Source organism: Nicotiana attenuata, chromosome 2 (genome assembly GCF_001879085.1).
Source record: "Nicotiana attenuata strain UT chromosome 2, NIATTr2, whole genome shotgun sequence".
Classification (NCBI taxonomy): Eukaryota; Viridiplantae; Streptophyta; class Magnoliopsida; order Solanales; family Solanaceae; genus Nicotiana; species Nicotiana attenuata.
The window spans coordinates 1128044-1149070 of NC_031990.1; the positions used below are offsets into that span (position 1 = coordinate 1128044).

Below are 21027 nucleotides of genomic sequence, written 5' to 3' on the forward strand. Positions count from 1 at the left end.
ATGGACTAGGGAAGAAAATATGGGACTTATTAGCCGTGCACGATCAAAGCGTGACCGGTGCGCGGTTGCAGAGAAACTTCTAAGAGTTGCGCAACCTATCCGTGACCACTGACCATTGTGCTGCGTGGAGCAACTCCAAAGAGTGGAGCGATCTTAAATCCGAAACTTGTTACCCTCTATCCTAGTTTATGTGTCATACTTTCATTTTTAGTCTATCTTAAAAGAATGTCATACTTTCTTATTAAGAAACAATCAACTTTAACTTTACATTTTAACCTTAATGAGGTGATTTATACCTACACAAATGTTTATTGCTTGTTTTAGACCACAAGTTATATTTTCTCAAACACCACTTGTCAAACACCGCCAGATAAATTGGGCAGAGGGAGTATATTTTTTCTTCTATTGAGAAGCTTATTGGCTCAAACACTTGGGGTATTTAAAAGGGATTGTAATTGGGGATCTCATGTACCATTTCCTTTCTTTCACAGTGGACAACTCTCTTCAGCTTCTGCCTCAAGGATGTAGGCTTGTCTGAACTTCATAAGATTCTTGTGTTATTTTCTGCTCTCAGTTTTCTTTATGTGTGATTGTGTGCTATTAACCGCCGGTGTTTTGCAACACTTTTCCGAATGGAAGTATGTTTATCTGTGCAATGCTGCTCTCTTGGTAATGTTGGATTTGACTTGAGGTATTATGTATTCACTTTGCAGAAAAATGTAGATGAAGCAGTAAAGACACTTAGTGATCGAGGAATTGAAGTCTTTGGATTAGTATGTCATGTGTCGAATGCACAACAGAGGAAGAATTTGATAGAGAGGACCATTCAGGTATGAATGATATTGTACACTGTCCCTATATTCCGGCCTGACCCTTGAATTGAAATTTAAAATTGTGACTTCAGTTCAGAATTTTGTATCAATGGGGTGTCTTTTAGGTCTATTGGTGTTTGTAATCTTCTTAAAAGCTCATATTTGGACCAACTGAATCTGTTTTGATTTATATGTTTATGGCCAACTGTAACAAACTCTTTAGTGTGCGAAGCAATTACTTGTAATTCCCCTTTTCTGTTGTTTTTTGCTTAAGGGTGTTTCTAAGGGAGTATAACCATTGAACCAAAGGTCCAGGTGCACTGGTGCAGCTATTTCTTGAATCAGGTGGATAAGAATAGGTCGTAGAGTCTCTGTACATAATTTTTTATAGGCAAATGGTTCACAAAGTAGTAGTTTCTCTTATCTTTCTAATTACTAGCAAGTGCAAATAAGACTTAAGTGATTGAAAAGGGTCATTGGGTGAGATTTTAGGACCTAAAAGAGAGCTTCGATAGGCTCTTGATTTAGGAGGCACCTGTTTCAGAAAAAATATCTGGGAGTAGTTTTACACTTTTGTAAAAACTGAAGAACGTTTCTCTATTGACGTTTCTTACACCTGTATTTTGAACAAACGCCACCTTAGTTATCAGTTCATGTACAGGTATTAGGCGTATTTCATCAAGGTTCTTAGGTATCTTATTTGTTTATCTGTCAGATTATGCTTACATCTAAAATTACATAAGATCTGTTACAACATATGTAGTTGCTCTGCAGGAGCGTAAAGTCACCATTTTATTGTAAAAATGAAAGTTTTATCTATTCTTAAACCCCTTCATTTCCATATCTGAAGTTCAGCAGGCATTCTATTTCCTACTCTTAATTTTCACAATTCTTCAATTGTCAAATCTTGATTGGGATCCCGATCAGTGAGAAACGTTGGATTATTTTCCGTTATCCTAGTTTATATTTTCCTCAAATTAACACTTCTTGGTCTGTGCTTACATCTCTTGGAGGTCAAATGTTTATTTGTCTCCTTGGGAATGGTTTTTAGATCTTTGTAAGGCTAATTGCCTTTTTCTGATGTCTAGCTACGAAAAATGAGTAGTCAATGCTGTTTTACTTCGTATGATCTAGCTTTGTTGATATAAACTTGTAATTTTTCCAGAAATATGGGAAATTAGATGTGGTTGTGTCAAACGCCGCTGTCAATCCTTCAGTGGATGCAATACTAGAAACAAAAGAATCAGTCCTTGACAAGCTGTGGGATATCAATGTCAAAGCCTCTATACTATTACTACAAGTAAGTTGATGAGAGTAAATCCAAGAAAACATTGATGCAAATGTATGTTTTACTTCCTGGAGCATTTATCAAATATATTATAGGATACTAACTATTTGTTCTCTATCACATCTTTCCATTAATTTCAAATTCCTCTGTCCAAATGCTAACTTTTTCATGTTTTGGCCATTGCGTATAATATTCTGCTCTTTCTGCCGCTTATATAGGATGCAGCTCCTTACCTTAAGAAGGGCTCGTCAGTTGTTTTAATTTCCTCAATTTCTGGTTATTCACCACCAGCTTCCATGGGTATGTACGGGGTGACAAAAACTGCGCTTCTTGGACTTACCAAGGTACTGATGTTCAAGTTGGTATACCTGGCACATAAGTAACTATATCCTATTAGCTTTCTTCTTATTGTCTTGTGTGGAATGCCAGGCTCTAGCATCTGAAATGAGTCCGGATACTCGTGTAAACTGTGTAGCTCCAGGTTTTGTACCTACACACTTTGCTGATTTCATCACGCAGAATGAACATGTGGTAATTTAAATCTCTTACTCAATGATAAGACAAGATGAATATTCATTGTTTATTTTGTTAACTAATTGCTGATTGTGTATAGAGGAGAGAGATTGAGGGTAAGACACTACTCAATAGGCTTGGGACAACACAAGATATGGCTGCAGCTGTTGCTTATTTGGCTTCTGATGACGCTGCTTATGTAACCGGAGAAACTCTGGTTGTCGCTGGAGGAATGCCTTCCAGACTTTAACCTATTGATTGTGGTGCCTCTCCCCCCGGTTTTAGCTCCCTTGTGTCACTCTCGGAGGACATGCTTATGGTGTCGAAGAATAGAATATTCTAAAGCATTCGCTTCTGGATTAGTAAAATGTCTGATATATTGCTTTACAAGTACACGTGAAAACTGGGGTAGAGTGCTATACCATTTACCCCTTACCGTTACTTCAATGTATTTTATAAATTACTACCTTCTCTGCCATTGGTTGAGACCGCTGAAAGCATCGACGTAGGCAAGGCAGCAGAACAATAACAACCCAGTATAATCCCATAATATCACGACCCGGGTTTTCCACCCTCGGGAGTCGTGATGGCGCCTACTAGTGAAAGCTAGGCAAGCCAATTAATCCAATTATTTAACCATCTTCATTTTTAATCCCTTAACAATTCCAAAACAACAACATAATAAAAGCAGTGGAAATAATAATAATAGAAACAGTGCGGAAGACGAAATTTGATAATTTCGATTAATACAAACTGCGAAAGTTTAAGTACAACCCTACCCAGAATTGGTGTCACAATCTCACAGACTGTCTAAGAATACTATAAATAAGGTCTGAATAGAATTACACGAATCTGTCTCCGAATAAGTAAAAACAAAAAGAAAATGATAGAAGGAGACGCCAAGGCCTGTGGACGCCTGCAGGACTACCTCAGGTCGCCTGACGGTCTAGAAGCAGCAACCTCACTATGGTCCAAAAGCTGCAGCACCGGGATCTACACACAATGCAGAGTGTAGTGTCAGCACAACCGACCCCATATGCTGGTAAGTGCCTAGCCTAACCTCGGCGAAGTAGTGACGAGGCTAGGACCAGACTACCAAATAAACCTGTGCAGTTAAATCATATATACAGCGGAAAAGTAAAGGCAGAAATTTACAAGTAAAGATGGGAGGGGGAAAACATGCTGCGGGGGAAATCAAGCAACAACAGAAAACCAATAAATAATCGTAAAAAACACCATAACTCAATTATCAGCAAGAATCAGGAAATCAAAGACAAGTGCACGGCATCACCCTTCGTGCTTTTACTCTCTTCCTCACCATATGAACCAATATAATCGGCGCGGCATCACCCTTCGTGCTTTTACCTCACATAATCATGGCACGAAATTATCCTTCGTGCATTATCACTCATATCATGGCACGGCATTGTACATCGTGCGGCACGGCATCACCCTTCATGCTTTAACCTCACAATGTCGGCACGGCATCACCCTTCGTGCATTAACACTCTCTCATAAATATCATGCACGGCATCACCCTTCGTGCTTTTACACTCTTCCTTACCCAAACAACAATCACAAGAAAATAAGGGCAAGAGAATCAATAAAATCACAACAAAATCCCGACAAGGGAACAATAGTATAACAACAATATCCCGGCAAGGAAAAACAATATCAAAGGCAATAACATCTCGGCAAGGGAGATAATATCAAAAACAATAACATCCCGGCAAGGGAGACAATTTCATAAACCTCTTCTCCTTTCCACAATTACTTCACAACTTGAGCCAACGCTCTAAAATGTTCAATTACCAATAATACTTCCACAAATCAATTCACAACTTGAGCCAACGCTCTTCAATGTTCAATTACCAATAATACTTCCACAAGCCTTGTTCAACAATAGATATCATCACATAAAGCATGAACAATACGAAACGGAGTCACATTTACCATAGTATAAGACTCACGGGCATGCTTGACACCGACGTATAGATACTCGTCACCATGCCTATACGTCGTACTCAAGAATTAACACATCAAATAAGACACGACTCCTAATCCCTCAAGCTAAGGTTAGACCAAACACTTACCTCGATGCTATGAACACAATTCAAGCCTCAACTACCGTTTTACCTCTTGTTTCCACCACCAATTCGCTTGTATCTAGCCACAATTTAATTAATACTATTAATAAATGCTAAATGAATCAATTCTAATGCATAAAAATGGGTTTTCAAATGATTTCCCAAAAAGTCAAAAATCGACCCCCGGGCCCGCTTGGTCCAAACCCGAAATTCGGACCCAAACCCGATTACCCATTCACCCCCGAGCTCGGGTATACTATTGGTTTTGGAATCTGACCTCAATTTGAGGTCTAAATCCCCAAATTTCAATATTCCTAAGTTCTATCCAAAATTCCCAATTCCACCTTGAAAACCCTAGATTCTAGGATGAAATCTTGTAAAAGAAGTTAAGGAGTGAAAGAAATGAGTTTAAAATCACTTACTTGTGTTTTGGGGAAGAAAGAGTATTTGAAAAATCGCCTCTTATGTTTTAGGTTTTTGAAAAATGAAAAATGGCTGAAAAGTTCCGTTTATATACTCCTCTCAGATCCTCACCGCGGATCGGATGAAAAGGACCGCGGCCGCGGAGCTCCACCGTGGACCGCGAAATATCGAGCGCGGCTGCGAAGACATAGCCTTGCTCACCGCGGACCGCAGAGAATCCCACCGCGATCGCGAAGACTCCACCGCGGTCGAGAACATTTACTGCGGACCGCGAAGCCTGGTTCAGAGACCTGCAACTTCTCTGAACCTGCAACAGTTATTTTCCAAGTCTAAATGCACTCCGTGGCCCATCCAAAACTCACCCGAGCCCTCGGGGCTCCAAACCAAACATGCACGCAAGTCCAAAAACATCATACGGACTTGCCCGTGCGATCAAATCATCAAAATAACATCAACATCTATGAATTAAACCTCAAATTCATAAAATCACTCAAGAACATCAAAATTATTATTTTCTCAACTATAAGTCCGTTTTATACCAAACCAATTCCGATCTTTACCAAATTTTACGGATTCAATTTAATCATTATTTCAAACTTGTACCGGGCGCCGGAACCAAGATACGGGCCCGATACCATCAAGAAAATGCATCAATTCACTTCTAAAAACCTTTATATTTCCAGAAAATAATTTTCTTTAAAAATTCATTTCTCGGGCTTGGGACCTCGGAATTCGATTCCGGGCATACGCCCATGTCCCATATATTACTACGGACCCTACGAGACCGTCGGATCACGGATCCGGGTTTGTTTACCAAGAATGTTGACCAAAGTTAACTCTATTCAATTTTAAAAAAAATAATTTCCTTATTTTACTCAGTTTTTCACATAAACGCTTTTCGAAAACGCGTCCGGACTGCGCAAGCAAATCGAGGTGAGACAAAAAAAAGGTTTTTAAGGCCTCGGAACACAGAATTTACTTTCAAAACGAGTGACGACCTTTTGGGTCATCACACATAATCCCACAAGTGTAGTTTTGGGAGGGTAATGTGTACGCAAACCTCACCCCTACCCTATGAGGTAGAGATGTTGTTTTCGCTAGACCCCTCAACACAAGAAGATGAAAAAATGCAGCAGAACAGAAAGAGAAACAAACTCTTTATTAACTGGTGATGGTTGAAACATGGAGCTAATGAAATGAAGAGAGTAATATTACTGATACAATTACAAGAGAAGCGTAATGCTTATAATATAGAACTCATTATTTTACACAGGAATCCACAGCCGAATGTGCATATGAAATGAAAGCTAAAGCAAAAATATGAACATATATAAATACCTTGATAATTTATGTACATAGAAGTATCTAAAACCAAACCAGAAGTGAAATATGCACGATACAACACGACTAGCTGCTTGAGGTAGAAGGCTTTTCCTCCTCTTCTTTCTAGATCTCTGCTAAATTAGCGAAAACGTGGGAAAACTAACTTCAGACATCTACAATCTTCAACTTTCCCTGCTCATGTTCCCTGTTTGATGTTACACTTGAATCTTTGCACTGGCACAACCAAGGAGGTTTTGCTGTCCCCATATTGCCATCTGATTCACTCTATCGTCATGACTCATCAGAAATCAAAATTGAAACTTTATGAGCAAACTTATACAGGGATCACATCTGAATTTTGACTGTCATCGCACGTCAAGATGAGACCTTCGATGTAAGTAGGGAGAAGACAACGGGTCCACTGACAGCCTGTTGAAATAGGCTCCGCTGGTGGAACAATCATTAGGACATTCTCATGGCGCCTTACAACACCCATGACGCTTACTGTGCTCCCTTCTTTGATGTAACTGTCATTAGGAGCAACCACAATGAATGAGCCAACACTCGGAAGGTTGTCACATAATTTATAATAGAGGCACATAAATATGAAAGCCCATGCGAAATCATCTGTCAAGTTCATGAATTGCACAGATAAACCCACAACTTACCCTTCTTTGAGGCGCATTATGCGCTCATCACTCGAGAGGCTCCGATCAGCAAGCCAGCGCAGGAAGTTTGGAGACAACTCTTTGTTACTCTTTGTTACATCAATAACTGTTGTCGGCTTGACAAATGGGGCAACTTTCGCTCCATAACCTGCCTTCACCATAGCTCTTAATCCAGACTGGAAGTCTGAGATATAGAAATCAGCTACATATTTCTGTTTTCAAGAGATAAAAGCAACCATGAATCTTCGATTGGAGTTTTTGGACAAACGATTAGGAGTTAGGCCAATACAGAATCACAAGGATTAACTATCACTAACACTACAGCAATAGCCATGTCAACAACCATGCAAAAGCTAACCAGCCGAAGCCTAAGTAGAACAGTTAGCATATGATGAAGCTTCTGATATTCAAGTCTAATAGTTAGCATATGATGTTGCTCAGGCCTTTGGATATATTCTATGAACTTGTAGAGATTAGCATGTTATTAGTTGTTCAACCTTGAACATTGACAGTCCAAGGGCCCCGCATGCCCCGGCTCCCAACCTTTCAGCTCTTAAAGCTAATACAACTTTATTCAAGTTCCTACATGATAAGTGTACAAATACTTTGGAATAACTTGGAAGCATTACAAAATTCTCACGGGGACAAATTGATACAAGGACCAACAGCAAGTATATCTTTGCAACTGTGTTATAAAAGAATAATGTGATACTTGAGATAAAATTCTGAGATGGGTGACCAATTCATTTTTCCAAGCAAGCCTGGAAATGCTCAAATAGTAAATAAATGCAAGCTAACCTCCGAATGCCTACGTCCCCATGAGAAGCAATGGTGGCTAGGATGCGCAGATTTACCACCCCAACCTTTGTATTCATACAGTTCCGTAGAAGTATATACACATCTTGGTATCTGCTGAAAGGAAGTTTCAAGTGGGATACTTCCACAAGTGACAACCTACACATAACAATATATTATACTCTTCATATTATTCTCGGAATGAAAGAAATTTAAATGTGGAAACTTGGATGTCTGACTACAACCAAACAGCATGTTATAACATATTCAAAACAAACAATAAAAACTGTGAGGTAACTTTCTGTATGGTTTTCTTCCAAATGCTCTTGAATGTAGGAGATTTTGTGAATCCATAAATCCAGTGAAACAACACAAAACTGTGCTTAGGTACAGGTACGTATATCCGTCACGGGTGTGGATATAAAGGTCAGTTTCGACATCACATAAACTTTTTTGTTGAAAAATAACTTATATTTTTAGTCAACAATGTAATTTAACTCACTTTTTATTTGATTAAATGACTTATGATTGTTATGTAATAATGAATGACTTGATTTTTTACTTTAAATTAATTAAATGCTTATCCATAATTTTTTAAATTTTTATAACCGCGGTATCCAGGTCAGCTTGTGTGCACGTCTTGATTAATTCCATGGGTTACCTGTTACCTTCCACCAGCAACGGTACCATGTAACTCTGTCCACCAAGGCTTGGACAAATGGGAAGAAATGATCTAGTGTTTTGCCTCCGTTGGCATTTGACGGAGACCTCATGGTTCTCTAACCACTTCATTGACCACTAGGCAACAACCTTGGGTGCAAATATTACTTACAACAACAACAACAACAACCCGATATAATCCCACAAGTGGGGAGGGTGCAAATGAGTAATTGGTAACAAATAATTGGGGACGTTCCGGGAATCGAACTGGGGAGCTCTAGCACAAATTTCTTATTTAGGACATATAAAGGTTTATCCAGGATTAAGGGTTATTATCCCACATCCAATGTGGGGCAGTTAATACCATGTTTTGGTATAAAACTGATAGAGATATTAGCTAATAGCCCAATACCAAGCATGAGATAAATGTAATCCCAAATTTTATCCCTATCCCAATAACCAAACGACCCCTTACAGTATCCATTACTCAGGTCTCAGCAGCCAAGACTGAGAGGTGAGAACCCACAAATTAAAGGTATGTGCTTTAACCCTTCCTTAAGTAGAACCTGGATTACTTCAAGCTGAACCAATACAGCCAAGTTATCTTTAACGCAAAATCAGAACACAAGTAAGATCCTCATAAACAAAATCTCACTCCAGAACATAGCAAACTTTACCTCCAAAGACAAGATGGTGAATGACAGTCTTAAATCATGGATCTACCTCTAATTAAAACTATCATCATCACGTAATCAAAGCACACCAAATGTTTGCGCAGGCAGAATCTCATTCCAGAACATAAGGTAATCTATACCTGCAAGGACCAAATGGCAAACTGACAGTCTCAAAACTAGCATCCGTAGCATCCTACTAAACTACTCCCTCCGTCCCGACACTCTTCTTTTTAGCCTGCTCCGAAAAGAGTGACATATTTCTAACTTTACCGTTAACAATATGATTTATGGCCATAGAAATATTTGGCTTATTTTAGACCATAAGTTTCAAAAGTATTTCTTTTTCTATTGAATCTCTTATCCAATCAAACACCCCCAGTTAAATTGGGATGGAGGGAGTATTAACCACCACCTAATGACAAAATTATAACTAAAAACAAGAATTAGAAATATCAACCTCATCACATCACACTCAATATTAAGAATGAAAATTTAAGAACTGATATAAGCAAAGCTAGTAAATGTTTGCGAAATTACCCCAGTGACCTTGACATATTGACCATCAATGGCACCTCTAAGCTCAGCATCAGGATATCTTTTCAAAAAACCCAACAACCCTCGTTCTTTATACCCAAAATTCCACAGTAAAATCACCATCATTGGAGCTAAAACACCCGCTACCGCCACAAGAATCATCGCCTTTTTCACCGCCACCATTAGAAATGCACCCACCACCAAACCCATCAACACTACCACTAAAAACACCCACATTGCCACCCTTGAAACCCTGAATCCTAGCTTTATCTCATCTCCCAAGCTCGTAACAGCAGAACCGTACACAACTTTCTTAAACGAACCGGTGGGTTCGAGCGGGCCGGATCGCCGGCCCGCATTAGAACTCAACGGGCCAGATGTAATGAGGCCCGTAGGTTGAATCGGGGTCATAAGCTGACCAGAGGAAGACGATGATGATTTTCTAATCGGGCCGGAGCTTCCGGGTTTATGGACTATAGGGCCGGAATTCGGGCCGGATCTAACGGGTCCGCTGTTGTTGTGCTGTGAAGATGAGGACCTTGATGAGGGTTTGAGAAGAGTTGGTGGTGGGCCAGGAGGACCAACGCCGTACATCTTCCCCAGCTCGCCGGACTTCTTGACGTCGCCACCAGTGTACGGCACGGCGCGGGAGGCCATTGTTGGCTGACGTTCCTTGAGATGCTCGGGTCGACCCGAGACGATTAACCCGTTGCTCAGCTGGTGTGACCCGCTTCGAGAACCCATTATGGGTGAGGGGGAGAGAGAGAGTGTGTGTGTATGTGTGTGTGAGTGAAGTTGCAGAAGGAGAGTGTGTTAGAGTAAGTGAGTGAGGAAAATGGAGGTGAAGGGAAAGGGGAAGTGCCAAAAGACGAGAAAGGACCTGGAGGTTAGTGATAATGACGGTTTTGTCCCTTGTCTATAAATTGCAGTACAACGTGCGTTGTCTGTCCATTCTTGGTGTGTCGGCTATTTTGCGCGCTCTTAAGTTTTAAGTTATATAATACTATTATTACAAAATGACCACAAAATTAATCCTAGCTAATTTGAGTTAGTGGGCGTTTGGACAAATTTCGGAAAAAAGTTTGAAAAAAAATAAAAAATAAAAACGATATTTGAAAATTAGTGTTGTGGCTGGACATGAATATAATTTTGGACTTTTATGTATTTTTATGAGCGATCTGAAGTGAATCTTTTTGAAAACTAATTTTTTGGAATTTTCCAAATTTTCGAAATTCATCTTCAAGCGAAAAATTGAAAATATGATCCAACATTAATTTGGAAAAAGTAAAAAAAAAATCGAAAAAAGTAAAGTTTTTTATGCAAACGGACCCTTAGAAACGAAGTGAATATATAATTTATCACCCGTTTTCCCTTAAACTTTATGTGATTATATTAGATTAGACGACGAATTTAAATTTTTTGATTTATTACTATTAGACTTCAAATAAAATTTTGGAATAATAGTTGAAAGTTATCTTAATAGAGCAATTATCATATTAGACAATATTTCAACGATTCAATAAATTTATTATTAAAAAATGAAAATGTTATAAGTATATTATGGTGTATTAATTAAAATCATTAATATTAATTATTTTCATGCATTCTAAAATAAAAACAGTGTCATAAGTTGAAGAGGACGAAGCATTTTCTATTTACGTTGTTAACAGAAAGCCAATGACGTTAGACAGCAGATCTTGAGTTGATGGTTGTTACATCAATTTTTGTTTTTTATGAAAACTAATTAAATAAGCCTTAATTATTTATATTTATTTCCATCTCCTTGCTATACTTTCTCTTTTATTTATTTCTGTCGGTGGCAAATAAACTATTGGCATCTCTAGGTTTTGTCATGTGAATAACTTAGCCAAAGGTTCTCCTACGTATTATACTGTCAATTAAATTTTATAAAATAATCCTTTTTGTAAATAATGCACTAGTATAATCATGTTTAGCTTGAAATTTTAATTAGTGATAATCTCTATTAAAAGATGGCATTCGAAGGACTTTGTCCTATCTTTTTGTTTTTGGAAATACAAATCACACAAGAGAGATATAAACCGCACTGGGGACTCACTGAGGAGGGGGAATGGATCCCAAGTCTCCGATGTAGGAAACCACTCACTCAACCAAATCAGCCAACCCTTGTTGTCCTTTTTGAGTTTTATAATTATGTTTTATATTAAATTCTCATTTCTTATATGGTGATCATCAATCTTATTCCATTATAATTAAGTGGGCGTTTGGACATATGCATTGTAAAATTCCAAAAAAAAAAAAGTGAATTTTTTTCCAAGTGAAAATGATATTTGAAATTAGAGTTATGTTTGGGCATGAATATAATTTTGGGTTGTTTTTGAAGTTCTGTGAGTGATTTGAGTGAAAATTTTAAAAAAATAGCTTTTTTTAGTTTTTCAAATTTTCGAAAAATTCTAAAACTCATCTTCGAGTGAAAATGGAAAATTTTATGGCCAAAAAGTGAAAAAAAAAAAAATTGAAAAAATGCTTATGTCCAAACAGGCTCTAAGTTCAAAAAGAAGGTTAAGAACGAACATTTAAGTAGGTGTTTGGACATAAGAATTGTAAAATTCGAAAAAATGGTGAAATTTTTTTTCAAGTGAAAATGATATTTGATATGTAGAGTCGTGTTTGGACATAAATTTCAGTTTGGGTTGTTTTTGAAGTTTTGTGAGTGATTTGAGTGAAAATTTTGAAAAACAACTTTTTACAGTTCTTCAAATTTTCGATAATTTCCAAAATGCATCTTCAAGTGAAAATTGAAAATTTTATGAACAAACGCTGATTTCGAAAAATAGTGAATTTTTTTTGAAAAAATCTTCCATCAAATTTTATGTCCAAATGGGCACTAAAACTCAAGATCGCTAATCATAATCCTATAATACAAAGTATGTATTAGGTCAAAAGATAATCTAAGCCGATAAAAACACCATTGTTAACTATTAGCCAAGCTTATATTATGAAATTTAAAAATGCTTAATTCTTATTTCAAAATGTTAATCTCATATTCAAACATTTTAAGTATAAAAAGAAACAAATGGGACCTTAAAACAGGAATCTAAATTAGAGATTCAGAAGGTACCCAAATGAGTGCAAGAAAATTGAAGTTTGAACTTTTCAATTTGTTAAACTGGTATAGTCACTTTCAAATCTTGTGTCCAAAAGGGTAGTTGACCTTTTGCTGTCACACTTTATTTCTCAAGCGTAATTAGCTTAAAACAGTGTAACAAATTTGCAATTATCACATCTTAATCACATATACTAAGTCATTTATTAGTTAGTAGCTATGTTAATGTATTAGTCAACGACAATTTCAATTTCTACGTTGGAGATGATGGCGTAGTTAAGAGTTTCGCTAACATATTCAAAATGTAAAGAAATGTATGAGGAAGTTAATAGAATTAGCATATAATATATTTATATATAAAAAAATAATCTATCTACACAATATAATTTTTCGGCAAAAGGGTGTCAATTGAATCCCATCAAACTAAAAATCACCACATTTCTGTCACTATTTTGATATTTCACTAGTTTTGATGAAATCTCTATTATTACTGAATAACCAAAACTTTATGTAAAATAAAAATTAGGTCCAGTTTGGACCTTTATTAATTGTGAATGATTAATGTACGCATTTTTTTAGGAAAAAAATACATTTAAAGGACTCACAAACACTTTGTCTAAGAGTAGAGTAAATCTTTTGAAGATGCAATTATACCAACTTGTATGCTTATAATGCAGTTCCTAAGACACTCCATCTGCCTCAAATTATCTGTCATAATTTCTAAAAATAGTTGTCCCTCATTATTTGTTATTTTAGAAGTTCAAGACATAATTAATTATTTTTTTCTAATTTTACCCTTAGTAGTAATTGTCCTTGAAGATGGAGATATCATATAAATAGAATAAATATTCAATGAAGAGAGATTATATCTTACTAAGACATAAATAATGGTAAAATAGAGTAAAAACCCTTCTAATCAACGTTTCTTAAGGGTCGTGTAAAAGAGAAACACGACAGATAATTTGAGACGAAAGGAGTAAACGAGATAAATTTATTTCACGTGACACAATTATGAAGTCATTCATCATTAATTAAGAAAACAAAATTACTCAAACTCAACCGTTCGTAAATCTATTGTTTAAAGTTTGTAATTCTTTTTGTGGGACAATCATTTATAATTGTTACTTTATTTATTTAATCTTTCTTAAAATAGCAAGGTTGTTATCCGACGTAGATAAAAATTAATGCTGTTGTTGACTAAACTTGGGCAAGAGATCCATTTTTAAATTTTAAATTCATACCAACCGAACCATTCTATTAAATAACTTTGAGCTAATCATATGCGTCAAACGATATAATAATGTTACTAAAACACCAACTTATAGGAAACTTGGGCTACATGAATAAAACAAACACCTAACTTTAGGTTTAAGAAAGCTACTTTTGTACGCTATGTTCGGTACTCATTATTATTGACTAGTTATCAATACTATTTGTAATCAAACCTTTTTATAAAAGTCATAATTTATAATAACACTTCATCGTAACGGTTAAGTTTTTGTTGGGAATTAGTAATTTTTATGTTATGTTATATTATATATTTTTAATAACATCACTTTACCATAGCAGCTAAAAAATATTGAAACAAACGAGTTTGTTATAGAAATATTTGACTGAACTTACTAACTTACATCGTTAGCTTATTGTTAATAGTTAATTTTCTAGGTAAAAACTAGTAAAGGAGTAAGATCACATTTTATTTCTTTAGCTGTCAAACTATTCTAAACAATTTGCCAATCGATGATTGATAGGTCATTTCGTCATATTCATTAATTTCTTGGTCTCTATCTTTATTAATCAATTAATAATGATTCATTTAAATGCATAAATTCTCTATTTCTCTGGTTTATTTAGCATGAGTAATTATCAGCGATAAAAACAACTAAAAATCAAACTTGAGTATAGAAAAAAATTTCGGCACGAATGCTTTGAGGGATTAGGGAAGAAAATCAAAATGAATCAAATATATAATGACAATATAGTTAGGTTATTTTGGTTGCTTTCCAAGAGCCAAAACTGAAGAAAGGAGAAGGAAAATAATATTTGTTCTTTTATATATCAAATTTACAAGTAAATTAGATTAAATGTTATTCAAGTGATTCACCAAATTAGTTGAGGAGGTTGAATGTCCAGTTTTCAATTTTTTTCGAGGCGAGTGTCAATGTACAAAATTAAGTATTATTTCTCTTATTAAGCTTATGAGTTCATACCAGATTCATGCTTACCGACATTGATAATTAATGAATCAATCCCTATATTTGAGTTAACAAGGACAAGTATGGATGGATTGTGCCATGGAGTTAAAAGAGAAAGACAAACATCCTTATCTTATAAAAGGGCTGAACAAGCCTACCTCCCTTTACAAAAATAGTGAAATTTAGTGGCACAATACTTTATTCCGATATCCCCATAGGGTGAGTTATACTTCCCTATTTTTAAGGATAAAATAATATCTCTTGCTTTGCCAACAAGATCTACTAGCGTAGCAAATCCAGTCACTGGTGTGTTGTTCGTTCTGGCGACAGGCTTCAACCGCGATTCTGATTCTGCTTTCAACCCGGGGGGTGGGGGGTGGGGGGTGGGGGTGGGGGGTGAGGGTGTTTCTCTCATCCATTTAGGAGAATAAATTTGGTATTACCAATTAAATATTGTAAATGGTGTTACTGCATTTGAAAATATTTTGTAAAACTAAATGGGCAAGTGTGGTTGATTTGGGCCTCCTCTCCAGTCCAGAACATTTTGGTGTTTTTAAAGTGTTGGGCCTGAAGTCACGGCCAGATCCATCAACGTGGACTATCCACATTTGCAGAGGGGGAAGTGCCACAAATAACCATTTTTAGGGCTGCTATTAGAAATTAGTCAGTACTTATTTTGTCCTGAAAATTTGAACTAAAAATTTTAATTTCAGGATAATTCAGGACACTTGTATCTCGAAAAAATTGAACTAGCAAACTAAAACTAAAGACACATTGGCTAATTCCTAAATAGCAGCCCTTTAGAGTAGTTACCTGGTGCCCTTGCTACATTTGCAGAGGACATCTAAGAACCATCTTTTGGTATTCTTACAAGGCTGAAATATAAAACAATCTAAAATACTTATGAGATTTTTCATCTGTTTATATGATAAGGATTCAAGTATATATTTACTCGAGTGTTATACACTAGAGCTTCAACACGAGCTCCCATTTTGCAGCGTGGTGGCAGGACCGTTAATAAGGAGTGCCAAGTATAGATAGAGTTAAATCTGCAGGAGTCATACAAATTATAGAAATATCTCTTTTGGATGAATGAGGTGGTTCAGAAGACGCTTTCTCATCTACGATCACTCAAAACGAAGGGATAGGCAAGTTGTATGAACGATTGATTTTCATTTAGTTTAGTTTAGTTTTACTTTAGGTTTATTCTATAAAATAAAATTCAATAAAAAATAAAAAATCATGAACGGCAATATGGTTCTTGCCACCTGGCTATGAAACTCCAGACATTATAAAGATAACATGACATAAACCTTTGACATTTACTATAAAAAACATTCGAATTTTTTCCTCCTATAGCAAAGGTTAACACCTTATTTATTTTAAATAAATATCATTTTAAAAAATTATATTCTATAGCTACTTTTGAATGTTTATAGCAAAATATCTATTTTTGGTTACATCCTACCCTAAGCCACTATATACGCTATTTTTTATTTTTCTCTCCTTTTTCAGATTTTTCTCTCACATAATTAGCGTATTTGATGTAAATTTCTCACTCCACGTTCTATCTCTCTCTAATTTGATACACGCCATTTTCTTCCCCCATATTCTATAGCTACTTTTGAATGTTTATAGCAAAATATCTATTTTTGGTTACATCCTACCCTAAGCCACTATATACGCTATTTTTTATTTTTCTCTCTCCTTTTTCAGATTTTTCTCTCACATAATTAGCGTATTTGATGTAAATTTCTCACTCCACGTTCTATCTCTCTCTAATTTGATACACGCCACTTTCTTCCCCCATTCCCAGAAAACACGATGCTGAAACTCAAAATCTCTCTCACCCACATCGCCTAGTTCTTCCCCATTCTCAGTCTCCACCCTAATTTCATACACGCCATTTGCACTGTCTCTCTCAATTTTCGTTATTTTTTGCTATAAATAATTGTGGTAAGTATTTAACTTGTTAGAATTTCGCTTGTATTTTGTTTATTCTGTTTATCTCTACTGACCATTGTTATTGTATTCAACAAAAAACTTGAGATTTTCTCCCCCAATGTCTGATTCAATATCCCACAAGGGGGTTATCAGAGGTATACCCACCAAAGTATTCCATTTCGATGGGCCCTCTTTCTCTTTGCAAATCACTCAAGCGGAACTGGAATTTGCAGGTTCATCAGCAAAAACGACTGCGGAGAAGAGAACAAAATTACACAATGTCACTTTGAAACAAGCCCAAGTTGAGAAATCTTCGAAAGAATCAACACTTCTCGTTGCGGAAAAGAGAAAAAAACCTATGGTTGAAGCTTCATGTGTCAAGGAAAAGGAGGTCGATGTAAGAAATAGCTCGGATACACGGGACGGAAAGGTAATTTTTGATATATCAATATGTGTTTGAGTCCTCATACATTGATTATTACCTTCTCCAATGGATTTTTATTATTGTATGTTATTGCATATATATGTGCGCAATAGTTGACACTTAGCATCCTCTTGTTATTTGTTGATTTGATTTATATGTATGTTGATGTATTCATAAGTATACAAAATTTAATTCACTATATTTATTGTTACGACCCGGATTTTCCCACCATCGGAGTCGTGATGGCGCCTACTCGTGGTAGCTAGGCAAGCCAACTTATTTACCTTCCCATCACTAAGCAATTATTTTTAACAGTTTATAGCATCAATGTAGAACACGAAATTTAATAATAATAATAGCGGAAGTCTAATTCATAAGTCTGAATCAAAACACGGAATAGTCAACAATAGCCTCTACCCAAGATTTAGTGTCACATTACTCACGAACCACTAAGAATAAACTAAATACAAAGGTCTGAAAGAAATATAACAGTTGTCTGTCTCGAAAACAATGAGGCAACAGTCACAAGGAAAATATAAAGAAGAGACGCCGGGCCTGCGGACGCCTGCAAGGCTACCTCAGTCTCGTGAATAGGAAAGTCTGCTCCCGAACTACTGCTGCTGCTGCTCCTCAAAACCTGGACCTATGCAAAAATGCACAGAAGTGTAGCATCAGCACAACCGACCCCATGTGCTGGTAAGTGTCTAGCCGGCGAAGTAATGACGAGGCTAGACTGGACATCACATAAACCTGTGCAGTTATAACTATACAGCAGGAATCGAATACCAAGTAATTAACAGCATGGGAGGGGAGACATGCTAAGGGGAGATACAATATTAGCAACAATCCAGAGTAACAACTAAAACGGCTTAGGTTCACAATGAACAAGGAATCAATACTCAAATACAAACACATAGCCTCAATAGCTATTGCGGCGTGCAACCCGCTCCATAATTACTATTGTTGCGGCGTGCAACCCGCTCCACAAATACCACTGTTGCGGCGTGCAACCCGACCCATATCATTTATCATGTATCATTGTTGCGGCGCGCAAACCGATCCTCACCTTTTACTGTTGCGGCGTGCAACCCGACTCTCAATATCATTGTTGTGGCGTGCAACCCGACCCTCACATGTTATTGTTGCGGCGTGCAACCCGATCCTTAATATCATTGTTGCGGCGTGCAATCCGACCCTCAATATCATTTAACAGTCCGACTCCCCAAACAACAGTCACAATTAAGGGGCATAAAAATAAGTAAACATTTGACAAACATCCCGGCAAGGGAAAGAATCCAACAAGTTCAACCAGACGTCCGACAAGGTAATAATCAACAACGTTTTCTCTTTCTTACTTTTCTTATCTCACGATATCACTGGAGCCCAAGCTCCAAGAAATTTCTTATCTCATATTCCGTCACAAACAACAATATAACGACTTCCCAGTAAGGGAACAAAACATCATCTCAAATATTCTGGCAAGGGGATTACTATAACCACATTAGTTCCAACATCTAACTACCACATTAGTTCCAACATCTAACTACCACAGCTATAACCAACCTATTACCACACTTGACCACCTCAGCTATATCTAACCGACTACCATACCCAACCAACCCATCTATAACTATAGTCATCATATGACACAAGGAAACATTAACCTGAGCGACCCTAGTATCCGTTAAGAACGCAACCAGAGGAATCACAACCCAACAATAGCCCGCCAAGAGTGCAACATAATGATCTTTCCTCTTTCTCGCTTTACTTCACAATTCTTTTTCACAACTCGAGCAGATGCTCCAGAGGTTCAATTATCACTTATACTTTCGCAATTCGTTCTACAACTGGAGCCGACGCTCCTCAATGAATCAAGTCATTTCATATACTTTCAATATTCGTATCACAGTTCGAGCCAATGCTCCTAGGAATCAAATTATCATATCACTATTCACATGTTATTCACAATATATGAAAATACTCCAATAAACATGAAATTCACAATAAGTTCATGATAATCACATTATAAGGACTCACGGTCATGCTAGACACCAATGTATAGATACTCGTCACCATGCCTATACATCGTACTCGATCACATAGCAGTTAGCAACAAGACTCAACTCCTATTCCCTCAAGCTAGGGTTAAACCAAACACTTACCTCAAAGCCTTGAAATCCACTTAATCCTCAACTATTGCTTTACCTCGCGGTTCCACCTCCAATTCGCTCGAATCTAATCACAAATTGCTCAATTACTTTAATAAACATTATATGAATCAATTTGGATGCATAAAAAATGAGTTTCCCAAGTTTTTCCCAAAAATTCCAAAATCGCCCCCGGGCCCACATGGTCAAAACTCGAGGTTCGAACCAAAATCCGGTTACCCATTCCCCCACGAGTTCAAATATATAATTTGTTTTGAAATCGGACCTTAAATCGAGGTCCAACTCTCCAATTTATTGAAAACCTAGGTTCCACCCAAAAACCCCAATTTTACCCATGAAAATCCTTGATTTCAAGTGGAAAACATGTTTAGTGATGTTAAAAGTTGAAAGAATTAAGTAAAAATCAACTTACAAATGATTTGGGATGAAGTTTGCTCTTGAAAAATCGCCTATGGTGTTTGGGTTTTGAAAGAATGGTGAAAAGTGATGAAAATTCGACTAAGTATAATATTTGCTGGGCCTCAGCGAACCATGGTTCGCAATTGCGAACAAAACAGGACTGGGAATTGCGACATTCTTAGTTCGCATTTGCGAACCCATGTCTGGTGGCCAGGTTTCGCTTTTGCGAACATTCGATCGCATTTGAGACCAGGGCCACCTCGCATTTGCGAGCCAATGGATCGCATTTGCGATCCCAAGCCTTTTCCCCAGACTTCGCATTTGCGAAGTGTTGATCGCATTTGCGACAGTGCCCCATTTTCCCAGACTTCGCTATTGCGAAGCAATGCTCGCATTTGCGAGCTCGCAATTGCGAGTCTTCCCTTCGCATTTGCGAAAATTGCAAAAGCCAGCATACCAGATTTTTAAAACATGAGAAATGCAATCCGATGCCTATCCAAAACTCACCCGAGCCCTCGGGGCTCCAAACCAAACATGCATACAACCTCAAAAACATCCTACGGACTTGATCGTGCGATCAAATTGCCAAAATAACATCAAAATCATTGAATCAAGCCTCAAAACACATGATTTTTTTCTTCTCAACTTCATAAACTTTCAAACTTGGAACTTATAGTCCGAAACACGTCAAACGACGTCCGATTTCGACCAAACTTTACAGATAGCGCTTAACACATATTTAAGACTTGTACCGGGTGTCGGAACCAAAATACGAGCCCGATACCATAGTCTTTTAATCAATTTTCATTTCCATTTTCCTTAATAATTTCAGAAAAATAATTTCACGGAAAAATTCATATCTCAGGCTCTAGGCCTCAGAATTCGATTCCGGGCACATGCCCGAGTCCCATATTTTTCTACGGACCTTCCGAGACCGTCCAATCTCAGGTCCAGGTCCGTTTACCAAAAATATTGACCAAAATCAACTATAATCATATTAATATCAAAATTCTTCAAATTTTTCACGGAATTCAC

General features: G+C 37.0%; 2 protein-coding genes across 2 annotated transcripts in view; one reads left to right on the top strand and one right to left on the bottom strand.

The window, feature by feature from the left end:
- LOC109242865 (tropinone reductase-like 3) overlaps nt 1-3091 on the top strand; it is a 3886-nt gene extending 795 nt beyond the window's left edge. The window contains exons 2-6 of the mRNA XM_019409747.1: nt 714-830; nt 1978-2112; nt 2319-2444; nt 2530-2631; nt 2714-3091. Of these exons, the coding sequence (XP_019265292.1) occupies nt 714-830; nt 1978-2112; nt 2319-2444; nt 2530-2631; nt 2714-2863 (630 nt within the window). The 3' untranslated portion in view covers nt 2864-3091. The remainder of the gene's footprint in view (nt 1-713; nt 831-1977; nt 2113-2318; nt 2445-2529; nt 2632-2713) is intronic.
- On the bottom strand, nt 6264-10619 carry LOC109242876 (uncharacterized membrane protein At1g16860-like). Its single transcript, XM_019409755.1, has 4 exons — nt 9781-10619; nt 7913-8068; nt 7115-7326; nt 6264-6973 (listed from the first exon to the last, which is right to left on the bottom strand). The coding sequence occupies exons 1-4, from the start codon at nt 10519-10521 to the stop codon at nt 6781-6783; spliced, it is 1302 nt and encodes a 433-aa protein (XP_019265300.1). The 5' UTR covers nt 10522-10619; the 3' UTR covers nt 6264-6780.